Source organism: Carya illinoinensis, chromosome 9 (genome assembly GCF_018687715.1).
Source record: "Carya illinoinensis cultivar Pawnee chromosome 9, C.illinoinensisPawnee_v1, whole genome shotgun sequence".
NCBI classification, from domain to species: domain Eukaryota; kingdom Viridiplantae; phylum Streptophyta; class Magnoliopsida; order Fagales; family Juglandaceae; genus Carya; species Carya illinoinensis.
In genome coordinates, this window is record NC_056760.1 from 2,321,206 (window position 1) to 2,333,896 (window position 12,691).

Below are 12,691 nucleotides of genomic sequence, written 5' to 3' on the forward strand. Positions count from 1 at the left end.
CAAATAATAGAATTTTCTTTAAATTCATAAGTTATTATTTCTTTTTATTGTAATGTAACAATTAAAATATTGTTATTGAAGCTTCTAAAAAACAATTAACAAAAAAGATGTTATATAAAGATTTGCCTGAAGACAAAAAAGCTGAAATTCGTCGAAAAGCTAGAAAAAGATATGCTCAGAAAAAAGCTGCGAAGATTAATTCAATTGAGCCAATATGTTTAGAACTATCATATATGAATCAAATCAATACATCTATTGATGGCACATCCAATGATTATCTACCGCATATCAGGAATGTTCAAAATAGTAATTTTGAACAATCACAATCCAAAAGATGTCGTCTTTCTGATGTCAACAGCATTTATGAAATTTCTTCCTCACAAGGAGCATCTCATGGAATTTCTTCCTCACAAGGAGCATCTATTTCTAGAACTGTTGATCTCTCTACAACAAATTCACTTGAATCTATAGTTTTTAATACTATATCAGATTCTTCAATGTTTCCAAATTCATCTATGGATTTGCTGAGCGAAAGTTCTGCATTTACACGGATACAAACAGCACAAATATCTGAACATCTAACAAGCCAACAGGTTTACTATTTTTTTTTCTTTATGTTAACATCTGATTTTTTTTATCAAAAAATGATCTTCTTGCTCAAATAGGATCCTTATGTTTTGGAAGCACAGTCAACTCTTCAGACGACCTCTGCAACAATATCTTTAGGTAAATTAAAAAAAAAACAAATTAAAATTATTTTAAACATTATATTATAGTATTTTTTCTCACTTCTAATATATTGGTAAATTCATTATTATTTTATTAACTGTAAATAATTTTATTATATTATATTTTTATTTCAATTTAATAGGTACAAGATGTCGTCGCTCTTCTACACATAGACAAATACTACAAAATATTCCTTTTGAAGCTTCTTTTTTACCAAACATGCCATCTTGCAGACATTGCAAAGCAAAGAAATTCTTCCATGAAACTAACAATTTTTGCTGTGCTGATGGATCAATTTCTCTGGCAACAAATGCTGTTCCTGAACAACTTTATACTTTGTTTGTCTCAAACAATCCTGAATCTATACAATTTCGGGCGTACGTTCGAACATATAACAACAAGTTTGCTTTTACATCTTTTGGAGTTAAATTTGACAGAAACTTAAGTCAAAGAAATAGAGGTATTTACACATTTCGAGTTCAAGGACAGATCTATTATTATCTTTCTGATTTACTTCCTTCAAATGGTCGGCCTTCAAATTTACAGTTATATTTCTATGATGCCGAACATGAATTTGAAAATCGGATTCTTGATTCAACTAGAATGGATCCATCAGTTATTGCACAGCTCATGGATATTCTTCGTGTCAATCCATATTCTAGATTTTTTCGCTCTCTTGGAGATTTACCAAGTTTGGAATGTCAAAAAATATGCATTAGATCAGATCCTGGTTTAGATCAACGTGTATATAATGCTCCTACATCATCAAAAGTTGCAGCAATTTGGGTTGAAGATGATACTCTAGAACAAATAACACCTCGAGACATCTTTGTTTACAACCATGTTGGTGGAAGTCACATTGTTCAATATTACTATGGATGTTATGATCCACTTCAGTATCCATTATTGTTTCCTTTTGGTGATATTGGATGGCATCAAGGTATACAAAGAATCAACAGACAAAGTGCATTTATGTCTAATCATAGTCATACTGCACAATCAATTGATCCACATCAATCAATATCTGCCGAAGAATTACTTAGACAAGAAGATCAAGGTTATACGTACAATTCCAAATGATTTATACATTTTATTTACAATTTACTTATTAAATATCGAAATTGTTAAATTTTTAGCCATAATTTTTTGTAGTGTTTCGAAGAAAGAGGAAAGATTCATTTGTTTCATGCCGCGAATACTATTGTTATAAGTTACAAATCAGGGAAAATATCAATTCTATTCTTCTGGTCTCTGGCCGACTGCTTCAACAATTTGTTGTTGATATGTATATTAAAATTGAGACATCAAGATTAGATTATTTTCGTAGCAATCAGCAACACATTCGATCTAAATTATATCAAGGCATTGTGGATAGCATCAACGTTGGAGAAACAAATGCTTCTAGAATTGGAAAGCGAATAATTTTACCATCATCTTTTATTGGAGGTCTAAGGGATATGCAAAAAAGATACATGGAGGCAATGACTTTAGTTCAAAGGTATGGCAAACCAGATATCTTTCTGACAATTACATGCAACCCAAATTGGAAAGAAATCTCTGCTGAATTGAAACCACATGAAGAAACTCAAAATCGTCCTGATTTAATTGCCCGAGTCTTCAAAGCAAAGTTAGAAGAATTGAAAGATCAATTATTCAAGCGGGAAATATTTGGAAAAGTTTCAGCATATGTTTATGTTATTGAACATAAAAAAAGAGGACTTCCCCATGCACATTTTTTGATCATCCTACATCGAGATTGGAAATTATATGAACCTGAATCTTTCGATCAAATTGTTTCTGCAGAATTACCTGACAAAAACAAGAACTTACATCTTTATACAGCTGTTACAAAGCATATGATGCATGGACCGTGTGGAATTTTGAATCCTGCAAATGTCTGCATGAAAAGGAATGGTCATTGCAAAAATAGTTACCCAAGACAGTTTGTCAGAAATACAACTATTGGAAATGATTGTTTTCCAATATACAGACGAGCTGATGACAAAAAAGTAGTCAAAATCAGAGGTCATGATTTGGATAATCGATGGGTTGTTCCATACAATCCTTACTTGCTTGCAATGTTTGACTGCCATATCAATGTCGAAATATGTTCTACAATAAAGGCAGTTAAATACCTTTATAAGTATGTTTACAAAGGTCATGACCGTGTTGCCTTTAATTTGGTTTCTGAACAAACCAATCAACAAATTGATGAGATTCAACAATTTCAATCAGCCCAATGGATTGCTCCGCCAGAGGCAATGTGGAGAATATATGGATTTATTATCAATGAGGTGCATCCAGCAGTCTACAACTTACATTTACATCTTGAAAATCAGCACCAAGTAACTTTCCGAGCACATGAAAACTTGACAAACGTTATTAATTCTGATCTTTCTGCAAAGTCAATGTTGACAGAATTTTTCTCTACAAATCAAGTTGACCAAAATGCCAGAAGATTGTTATATAAAGAATTTCCAGAATTTTATGTTTGGAGTCAACAATACAAAATGTGGACTGTTCGAAATAAACAAGTTGTTATAGGCCGAATCGTGACAGCAAATCCTTCTGAAGGTGAAAGATATTATTTGCGAATTTTATTGAATCATATAAGAGGACCATTATCATTTGATGATCTCAAGACAGTTAATGGTGTTTTAGCTCCCACATTTCGTGAAGCAGCTACAATGCACGGTTTATTACAAAGAGATAACAGCATCGAAGAATGTTTACAAGAAGCATCTCTTTATCAAACACCTTCTAATTTGCGGCGACTATTTGCAACCATTTTGGTCTATTGTAATCCAGCAAATCCAAGATATCTTTGGGAACTTTTTGAGCAAGACATGTCAGCTGATTTTCAAACAACTAAACATTCTCTATTAAATGTGAGAATGCAGGTTTTATACTCCATCTCCACAACACTTGAATCAATGGGTAAAGATATTAATTCATTTCAACTTCTTGATCAAAACATTCATTTTGATGAAGATGAATTTTTGTCTAGAGAAATTGATGATGAATTAGCTGTTTCAATTCCAGAAGAAGATATACTTGCATCAACATTGCTCAATACAGAACAACAAGTTGTTTACAAGTTAGTTCTAGAAAAAGTTTTCTCAGATCAAAATGCTGCATTCTTTATAGATGGACCTGGCGGAACAGGAAAGACTTTTTTGTATAAAGCACTTCTTGCAGAAATAACATCAAAAGATTTAATTGCTATTGCAACTGCTTCATCTGGTGTTGCTGCATCAATTTTACCTGGAGGTCGAACAACACATTCACGATTTAAAATACCTCTAGATAGTAACAAAAATTCTATATGCAGCGTCAGCAAACAAAGTGGACTTGCAAAATTGCTACAAGTAACAAAATTGATTATATGGGATGAAGCTCCAATGTCAAGAAAGGAAGCTATAGAGGCATTAGATAGAATGTTAAAAGATGTCAACGATTCAGAACTACCTTTTGGTGGAAAAGTTGTTATATTTGGAGGAGATTTTCGTCAAATTTTACCCGTTGTTCCTAAAGGCACAAGACAACAACAGATTGATGCTAGCTTGGTTTCTTCTTATCTATGGCCCATATTAACAAAGATTCATTTGACTGAAAATATGCGTGCCAGATTAGATCCAGATTTTTCAAACTACATATTGAAATTGGGCAATGGAATGCCACCAATTACAATTGACGAATATGTCAAGATTCCTACAACAATGTTAATCCCATATCAAGACGATAGTACTTCTTTGGATCAACTGTTGGATGCTATTTTTGATGATATTTCAGAATATTCAATGAATATTTCAAACATGATGAATCGTGCCATATTAGCACCAAAGAACAGCTATGTAGATGAGATAAACAATTTATTGATACAAAGATTTCCAGGAGAGATGAAACAGTATTACAGCTTTGACGAAACAATAGATGCATCTGAACAAGCAGTCATGGAAGATTTCTTAAATACATTAACTCCAAATGGATTCCCTCCACATCAATTGTTGCTGAAACAGAATTGTCCGATCATGTTGCTTAGAAATATTAATCCTTCAGAAGGATTATGCAATGGAACACGACTGATTTGTCGTAATTTTGATCATAATGTGATTCATGCAGAAATTGCAATTGGCCATCAGAGTGGCAAAAAAGTTTTTATTCCTGAAATTCCATTTTTGCCAAGACCAGATGAGAACAGTGGTTTCCCTTTCAAGAGAACTCAATTTCCTATCAGATTAAGTTTTGCAATGAGTATAAACAAATCACAAGGACAAACATTAGATCTTGTTGGGATATACTTGCCTCAACCAGTTTTTTCACATGGATAATTATATGTGGCTTTATCAAGAGCAAAGACTATTTCTGCAGTCAAAATTTTAATACGACCAATCTCAATAGAAGAACCAGAAAATAATTCAACAAAAAATATTGTATATACAGAATTGTTAACAATTGCTACTGCTACTTGAAATCATGCAGGTAATTAAATATAAGTTTTATAATAGATTTTAATCTCTAAAACAAAACTATAAATTTACTACAATTTTTTTTTTTAACATTTTATTAATTCCTTGTTTTTATTTTACATTTTTGTTAACTTCATTTTCTATATACTACCTTTTTATTCTATTACTTACACTTTATTTTTTTAACTTGCAGCCTTTGAAGATGCGGCCAATTTTTACATCAATCAGAGATATCACTCCAGCCACAAAAAAATGGAAAATCAAAATGATTGTCGCAGAAAAATCTCCTAAAAGAACTGCACAACACTCATCAGTCAAATATCAAAATTTGACCTTAATTGATCAAGAGGTATAATATCTATTTTTACAATTTCTATTTCATTAAAAAAATTAGATTAAATTTTAAAATATTTATATTTCCTGTTATTTACATTTTCTTTATATTTAGTTCCATTTTATTTTCAAAATTACTTCATTTTAAAAAAAAAATAAATCAATTCTTTCAAAATTATTTTAAAAAAAATATTATAAAATATTCTCACTTAAATTTTTTCAAACAACGCAAGGAAATCGTGTTCAAGCAACCATGTTTGGTAATGATATTGATTCAAGAAAAAACTCTCTGCATATCTTCCAATCTTATTACATCATAGATGCATTTGTTAAGCCGTTAGATCCAAAATTCAGAACAGAATCATACGAGTTTCAGTGGATTTTAAATTCTAAGACAATCATCAAAGAAGTACCAAATGATGAAATCCATTTAGAGCTACCGAAGTACAATTTCATTTCTATTGATAAGTTGGATCCCTACAAAGACTCAGTTGCAGAAATAGGTAATTTATTATTTGTCTTAAATTTTTTTGCTATAAATCAATTAACATTTTAAATCTTTTTTATCAGATCTATTAGCAGTTGCCATTCAGATGAAACCATCCAAAGAAATAACATTAACAAATGGACCAATTGCTATTCAAGAAATTTATGTCATAGATCAAAGGTAAAACAATCTCTTAATTTTATGCTTCAAGCATTCTTTTTTATTTTGACTCTAATAAATTTTCTGTTAATTTCTATATTTTATGTATTATAGCTTAAATCCAGTCAGCTTAACTATGTGGGGCTGATTCGTCAAAGATGAATGTCAAAAAATTTCTGAAATAATTCAGACAAAACCAATCATACTTGCAACAAAACTGAAAGTTCGTTCATACAATAGTATCTTAAATAATTTTTATTATTATCTTTTTTCATAAAAAATATATTTATGAAATAATAATAATCAATATTTATGATACAGGTTTGTCCTTATCATCACGGCCAACAAGCATCTTTACAATCAATCCTCTTCTCCCTGAAGCAGAACAATTACGAAAATGGTAATTAATATTTAAATAATTTTATTTATTTTTCATTTTCTTACTTATATTTACTTTTCATCCATAAATTAAAAAAAAAATAATCAAATTTATATTTATTTTTGTTACATATTTTTAATACATACATGTTAAATATTTAAATTATTTTTTTTCATCCTTTTACTAATTTGCATTTTCTTTTTAAATTTTAAGGGCAACAATCAATGATGCACCACTTGATAAAATTATTGCAAGATCATTAACATATCCACCTGTACCATTATCGTCAATTGATCTGCAAAAAATAACAAAAAATTGTGATGTTGCTGCATCAATGAAAAGTTTACAGCCAATGGAGGTAAAACATTTTTTTTTTGCTTTATCATTTCAAATTTTTATTCTTATATATTATCTAACATATTGTTTATTATATGCTACAGAAAGCAAAATTCTGGATCAAAGCAAATATAAACATTATCGATTTTCGCCAGATATTTTTTTATATGTCTTGCATCAATTGTCATAAAGGAATTGGACATAACCATAATGAAACTTTCCCCTGCTATCACTGCAAACACCAAACCGTTGCTCAACCACGGTATATATTTTCAAATAATATTATTTAATAATTCTTTTTAAAAATTTCTCATGTATATCTTTTTGTCAATATTAACAAAAAATAATGGTCTAATTATATGTAGCTGTCGAGCATACATTGAAGTTGATGATGGAACAGGAAAATTGGCTGCAGTGATATTTGGCGAAATTGCTGAAGAAGTATTAGGCTACTCTGCAATCGATTTCATGAATCACAACGGAGAGGTAAATTTTTCATTTCTGCAATTTTTATATTTAACAAAAAAAAATTACTTATTACAATAAAATACTCATTATTTCTTTATATTAACTTTTTCTAAATTAATTATATACACATTTATTCACTTTTTAATCCTATAAAATTTTTAACATATAGGAACATCTACCATTTATAGAAACAGTTGTAGCACAAGTTTCAGAAAAACAATGAATGATTCAACTTGGTGCAGATCCAGAAATATTCAATCAATAAAAACACAAAAATTTCAATATTCTCTCTGTTGGCCCTGTTCAATATGGCCCAGAATTGCAATGATCATTGCAAAAAAAAACAAAATTCTATCTATATTTTTGTTCTTTTGTTTAAATGTACACTGAAAACTTTTTTGTAAGAGACAATAAAAAAAAAACAACTAAGCAAATGTTCACAGCACGTTTCCCTCCACTAGTATAAGTTATAAATAGAGAAGTTTCGCATAGACATTTTATAAAAAAAATAAATTTCACTGAAAAAAATTATATAATTTTTAATATTTTTTAACGTGGAATCCACTTGTACGGAATTTGTCTGTTGTAACTTCTACAGATTATAGTAGATCTCTTATGGAAACCCAAAAGATTGAACCCTTACCAGAAGCAAGACCGGAAACCAGCCGACGGAAACAACGACGAACAACCAACACAGACTAGGGCCAGTCCCATGCCCAGTTGAAACAATGCGTGGACCTGAATATAACTCTCCGACGAATTGTTGGTCTTTCGACCCATAAAGTAAACGAAGTAATTTTTTTTCCCTCATTCTTTTAAGGGACTCCATCTTTATTTAATATTTATACTTTTCATTTCAATTTTCCCACCGAAGAAGAAGAAAAGTACCCGATTACTCTTCAACGCGTTATTCAATAACACTTGCACACCTAAAATCTCATACCATTACTCTGCAACGCGTTATTCAACCGCAGCTGCTGCACTCGGGGTGGTCCTGTAGACTAGACCCATTCCCCTGCAGCTATCTCTCAACTCCCTCTCTCTCTCTGATGTTTCTCTCTCTCTCTACAAACTGCTTCAACCCAAGAGAGTTGTTAAACCAAATTAAGACTCCATTCCAATTTGAGCAGCTAGCCCCCCCCCCCCTCTGCCCTCTTAGAACACTAGTATTAGCTTTATCAAAAGTTAATGTATTTTCAAATTTTGATAAATTTATTTAAAATGAACTTACATTAGATTCATCAAAGGGGTATTTGAGAAATTTTTAATTACATTATTTATTGCTCTTCCTTCAAATTTAAAGGTCTACTATTCCACCTTTAAATTAATATTTTATTCTAATTTTAATAGGCAATGGTTTTATTTTATTTTATTCTAAATTAGTTGGGATCGAATCAATTATTTAAGTACTAAATTAAATTATTAATGTCTATATGGTTATTATAATTACAAAATATGAAGAAAAAAATTAAAAATATTATTAAAAAAATAGTATTATATTATTATTTTGATGAATTTAATAATTAATCCAATGTAAAATTATAAATATGAAAGTTTTGGATTTATGAAAAATTTATACTTTTTATCAAATTTTAAAAATGAATTTGACGAGTCGAATGCTAATTATATATATAGTGCCCCTCTTCTTAAAAGTTCGTTATTACTATACCGTTTCTATAATCTCAGAATTAAGTTTTCCTCTCTACCAGCGAAAAAAGATGAGAAGTCTCTTCTCCAGCTCCAGCTCTGGCGAGCAAGCCTCGGCGGAATACCACCTGGTCAACCTGGACAAGCTCGTGGATGATGTCAAATCCGTTACGAACGAGCTCAATGAGCTGGATGGCCTCGACCAGCCCGTCCCCAGTGAGGACCTCCGATCCCGCACGAATGCTGCTGACATTGCCCTTGCCCTCCAGAAGGCCAATCTCATCAAGGTCACGCTTGAGACTAAGCTCATCAAGGACCAGCATGACCGCTTAAACCGCTTCTACACTCAGCTGATGATTATTACTCCAGTATTGATGTTGCTGGTTTTGGCCATGGCATTTGTGACCATGTATTAGAAAAATTCGATGCAATTAGGAGCTAATTATTATATGGTATGAAAAGTTGTATGTCAAATCCGTAGGTACTGCTGAACTCATATTCGATTACTTGTAACAATAAGTATTAAAGCCATGTTTCCTACTCGTCTTTTGGCCTTGATCATGATGATGATCAAGGCGATGGGCAATTTAATGAAATCACGACAACATGATTATGCGCATATATATTTTTGTATTACTCTTATCTTATTTGTTAATACTATACAAATAATCGATTTATAATATAATCTTATTTATTTGAGTTAAAAATATTATTTAGTTGACAAAAGACAGACAATTACTTATGATCCGTATACAAGAGTTATATTTCATTTTAGTATGATCTCTTATATTGTAATCCGATTAATTAAGAATGTTGAAAGTAGTTCCCACAAATTCATTTGATCGCTGATCAAGGTTTCTTAAATTACCATAACAAAGGAGAAGAGAACTGGGAACACAAATTTATAGTTAGACGTAGGGCTCACATATCAATGTATACTGGATTTAGATTCATGATCTTCATAAAATCAATCATTTGTTGGGTTTTGAATAGTTGTATAATGTTACTTGATTAATTATAATATTGCTATGTGTATTTTCTATGGATGTCTTAATAGATAAGACAATAATTAGAAAAGTCAATTTGAATAAGGCTGCTCATGATTGAAATCTATAAGTAACTATATATTACAAGAAAAATGAGTATTTATGACGAGTTATTTAAAATAAAAATAATTATTTGTGATAAAAATAGATTTATTGCGATAAAAAGTAATCATTTTAGTATTGTTAAAATAACTTAATAAGTATTGTTCTTGTAGTGCTTATGGGGGGTTTCAATCATGAGAAGCCTTGTTTTCGTAAGGACATATGCTCCAAGTATGCAGCTGGAGGATGGAGCTATTTTCATACGGACACTACAAGAAAGAAACAACATTTGTACCACACGTCTTTATTTTGAAGCCTTCAAGGAACATTAATGGGAAAATTAATGGGAAACATCGAAGAAGAAGAAGAATAAAATTTCAAATTAATATTCAACTACGCAGCTGCTGCACTCCGCGTGGAGACCTTTTCCCGGCCGTCAGGCGTCAGCTAAACTTTAAGCTTCCTAGCCTCTCCTTCACTGACGTTTCCTCCTTTTCATCTCCTTCCCTTTCCTATACGAAAAATACTTAGATTAGCTTTTTTAATTTTTTTAATTTATATGTTTTTAACATATTTAAATATTTTTAAAAAATATCAAAAAAATATTAGTATACTAGTGGTTGCTTTCTTAATCCGTAAATAAAAAAAATTAAATATAAGAACAGTTAAAATAAAAATATAAAATAGCGTTATTTTTTTTTTAATCAAAGAAGAAGAAAAGTATCCGATTACTCTGCAACACGTTATCCATTGAAGAAAATAAGAAGGAAAATTCCAATTCAATATTCAACTGCAGCTGCGGGGCACTCGGAGTAGACCCATTCCTCTCCAGCGTTTTTCAACTCCCTCTCTTTTTCTGATGTTTCTCTTCCTCTTCTCCATCCCTGTACGAGAAATACATAAATATCCCAAAACACCTCTCTCTCTCTTTCTCTCTCTCCAAACTGCTTCAACCCAATAGAGTAGTTGTTGAACTTAAAACCACCCCACCCTGCCCTCTTAAATATATATATATATATATATACTACCCTCTTTTCAAAATTTTCTTATTACTACACGGTATACCATTTCTATAATCACAGACAGAATTAAGTTTTCCTCTCTACCAGCGAAAAAAGATGAACAGTCTCTTCTCCGGCTCCAGCTCTGGCGAGCAAGCCTCGGCGGAATACCACCTGGTCAACCTGGACAAGCTCATGGATGATGTCAAATCCGTTACGGACAAGCTCAATGAGCTGGATGGCCTTGACCAGGACGTCCCTAGCGGCCCTGATCACGCCAAGGCCTTCAAGGACCTCCAATCCCGCATGATTAATGCTGCTGATGTTGCCCTCGCCCTCCAGAAGGCCAAGCTCATCAAGGTCACGCTCGAAACCAAGCTCATCAAGGACCAGCACGACCGCTTAAACCGCTTAAACGGCTCCTTCTTTCCGATTTTGATTGTTACTTCAGTACTTGCACTGATGATCATTTTGATTGCACAGGCCTTTTATTAGAAAAATTCGATGCAATTTGGAACTAATTATTATGCGAAATGATTTGGAATTAATTCATTTTTACAGTCGTGGTTGTGCAAGCGGCATGCAGTCGTTTTGAAAAAAATGAATTAATATAGGACCCACATAAAAAAAACTAACTTTTTAATCGTAGACCTCATTTTTTTTCAAAGCAATTGCGCGGCGTTTGTAATTCCACGACTGTACGTAGCATTGATGAATTATTATATATATCATATATAAATGAAAAGTTGTATGTCGAATTTTGAGTATATTAATTAATAAAGAATGATGCATGTTTGTTTAGGAGGCTTGTGGTAATTCGTACGTACTGTTGATCTCATGCATATTCAATTACTTATAACCATCGGTATTCAATTCGAGCCGATCTTCCATGCATGATTCGGTTGGGCGATGCTTCAAGTAAACCACGCAGATAAGCACCAACTAATTAATTAAGAATGGAGAGGGATAAAACTTTTAAGACAAAATATACAAAAGGTGATAAATGTAAAAAATAAAAATAAAATAGAAAAAAATGAGACTGAGAATGGAGAAATTCTTATTCGTTAATACTATATATAAAAATAATCAATATATAATATAATCTTATTTATTTGAGTTAAAATTATTTAGTTGACAAAAGACAGATCACAACTAGTGTACTAGCTTAATTATGTCCGTACGTAAGAGTTGCATGTATTTCACGCAGGATCAATGAGTGTACATTGTTCGTGGCCGATAATAGAATTGGAGGTAGACTTTCTTGGAGAAACGTACGTGGGATGCATGCACCCTTGGATTTAGATTCATGATCTCCACAAAATCAGTAATTTAATTTGTACGTTGGTGGTTGAATATAAGTTGTATAATGTTGCTTGAATATTAATTCTATGTATATTTTCTATGGATGTCTTAATAGATAAGATCACAATAATTAGAAAAGTACCTATATTCAAACAAGCTATATATATAGGCTGCTCAATATTGGAAGGAAAATGATAGCATATTTTACATCGATCACTAATTAAACGTGTCCATTTATATTTTTTAATTTTTTAATTTTTTAAAAAAAATTTCTTAATGTTTAAAAAAGTGAC

General features: G+C 31.5%; 1 protein-coding gene across 1 annotated transcript; it reads left to right on the forward strand.

Moving 5' to 3' along the window:
- The first annotated feature begins 948 nt into the window (after window positions 1-948).
- On the forward strand, window positions 949-5,060 carry LOC122275912. The gene is made up of 2 exons (XM_043085255.1): window positions 949-1,786; window positions 1,882-5,060. The coding sequence occupies exons 1-2, from the start codon at window positions 949-951 to the stop codon at window positions 5,058-5,060; spliced, it is 4,017 nt and encodes a 1,338-aa protein (XP_042941189.1).
- Window positions 5,061-12,691: the final 7,631 nt, after the last annotated feature.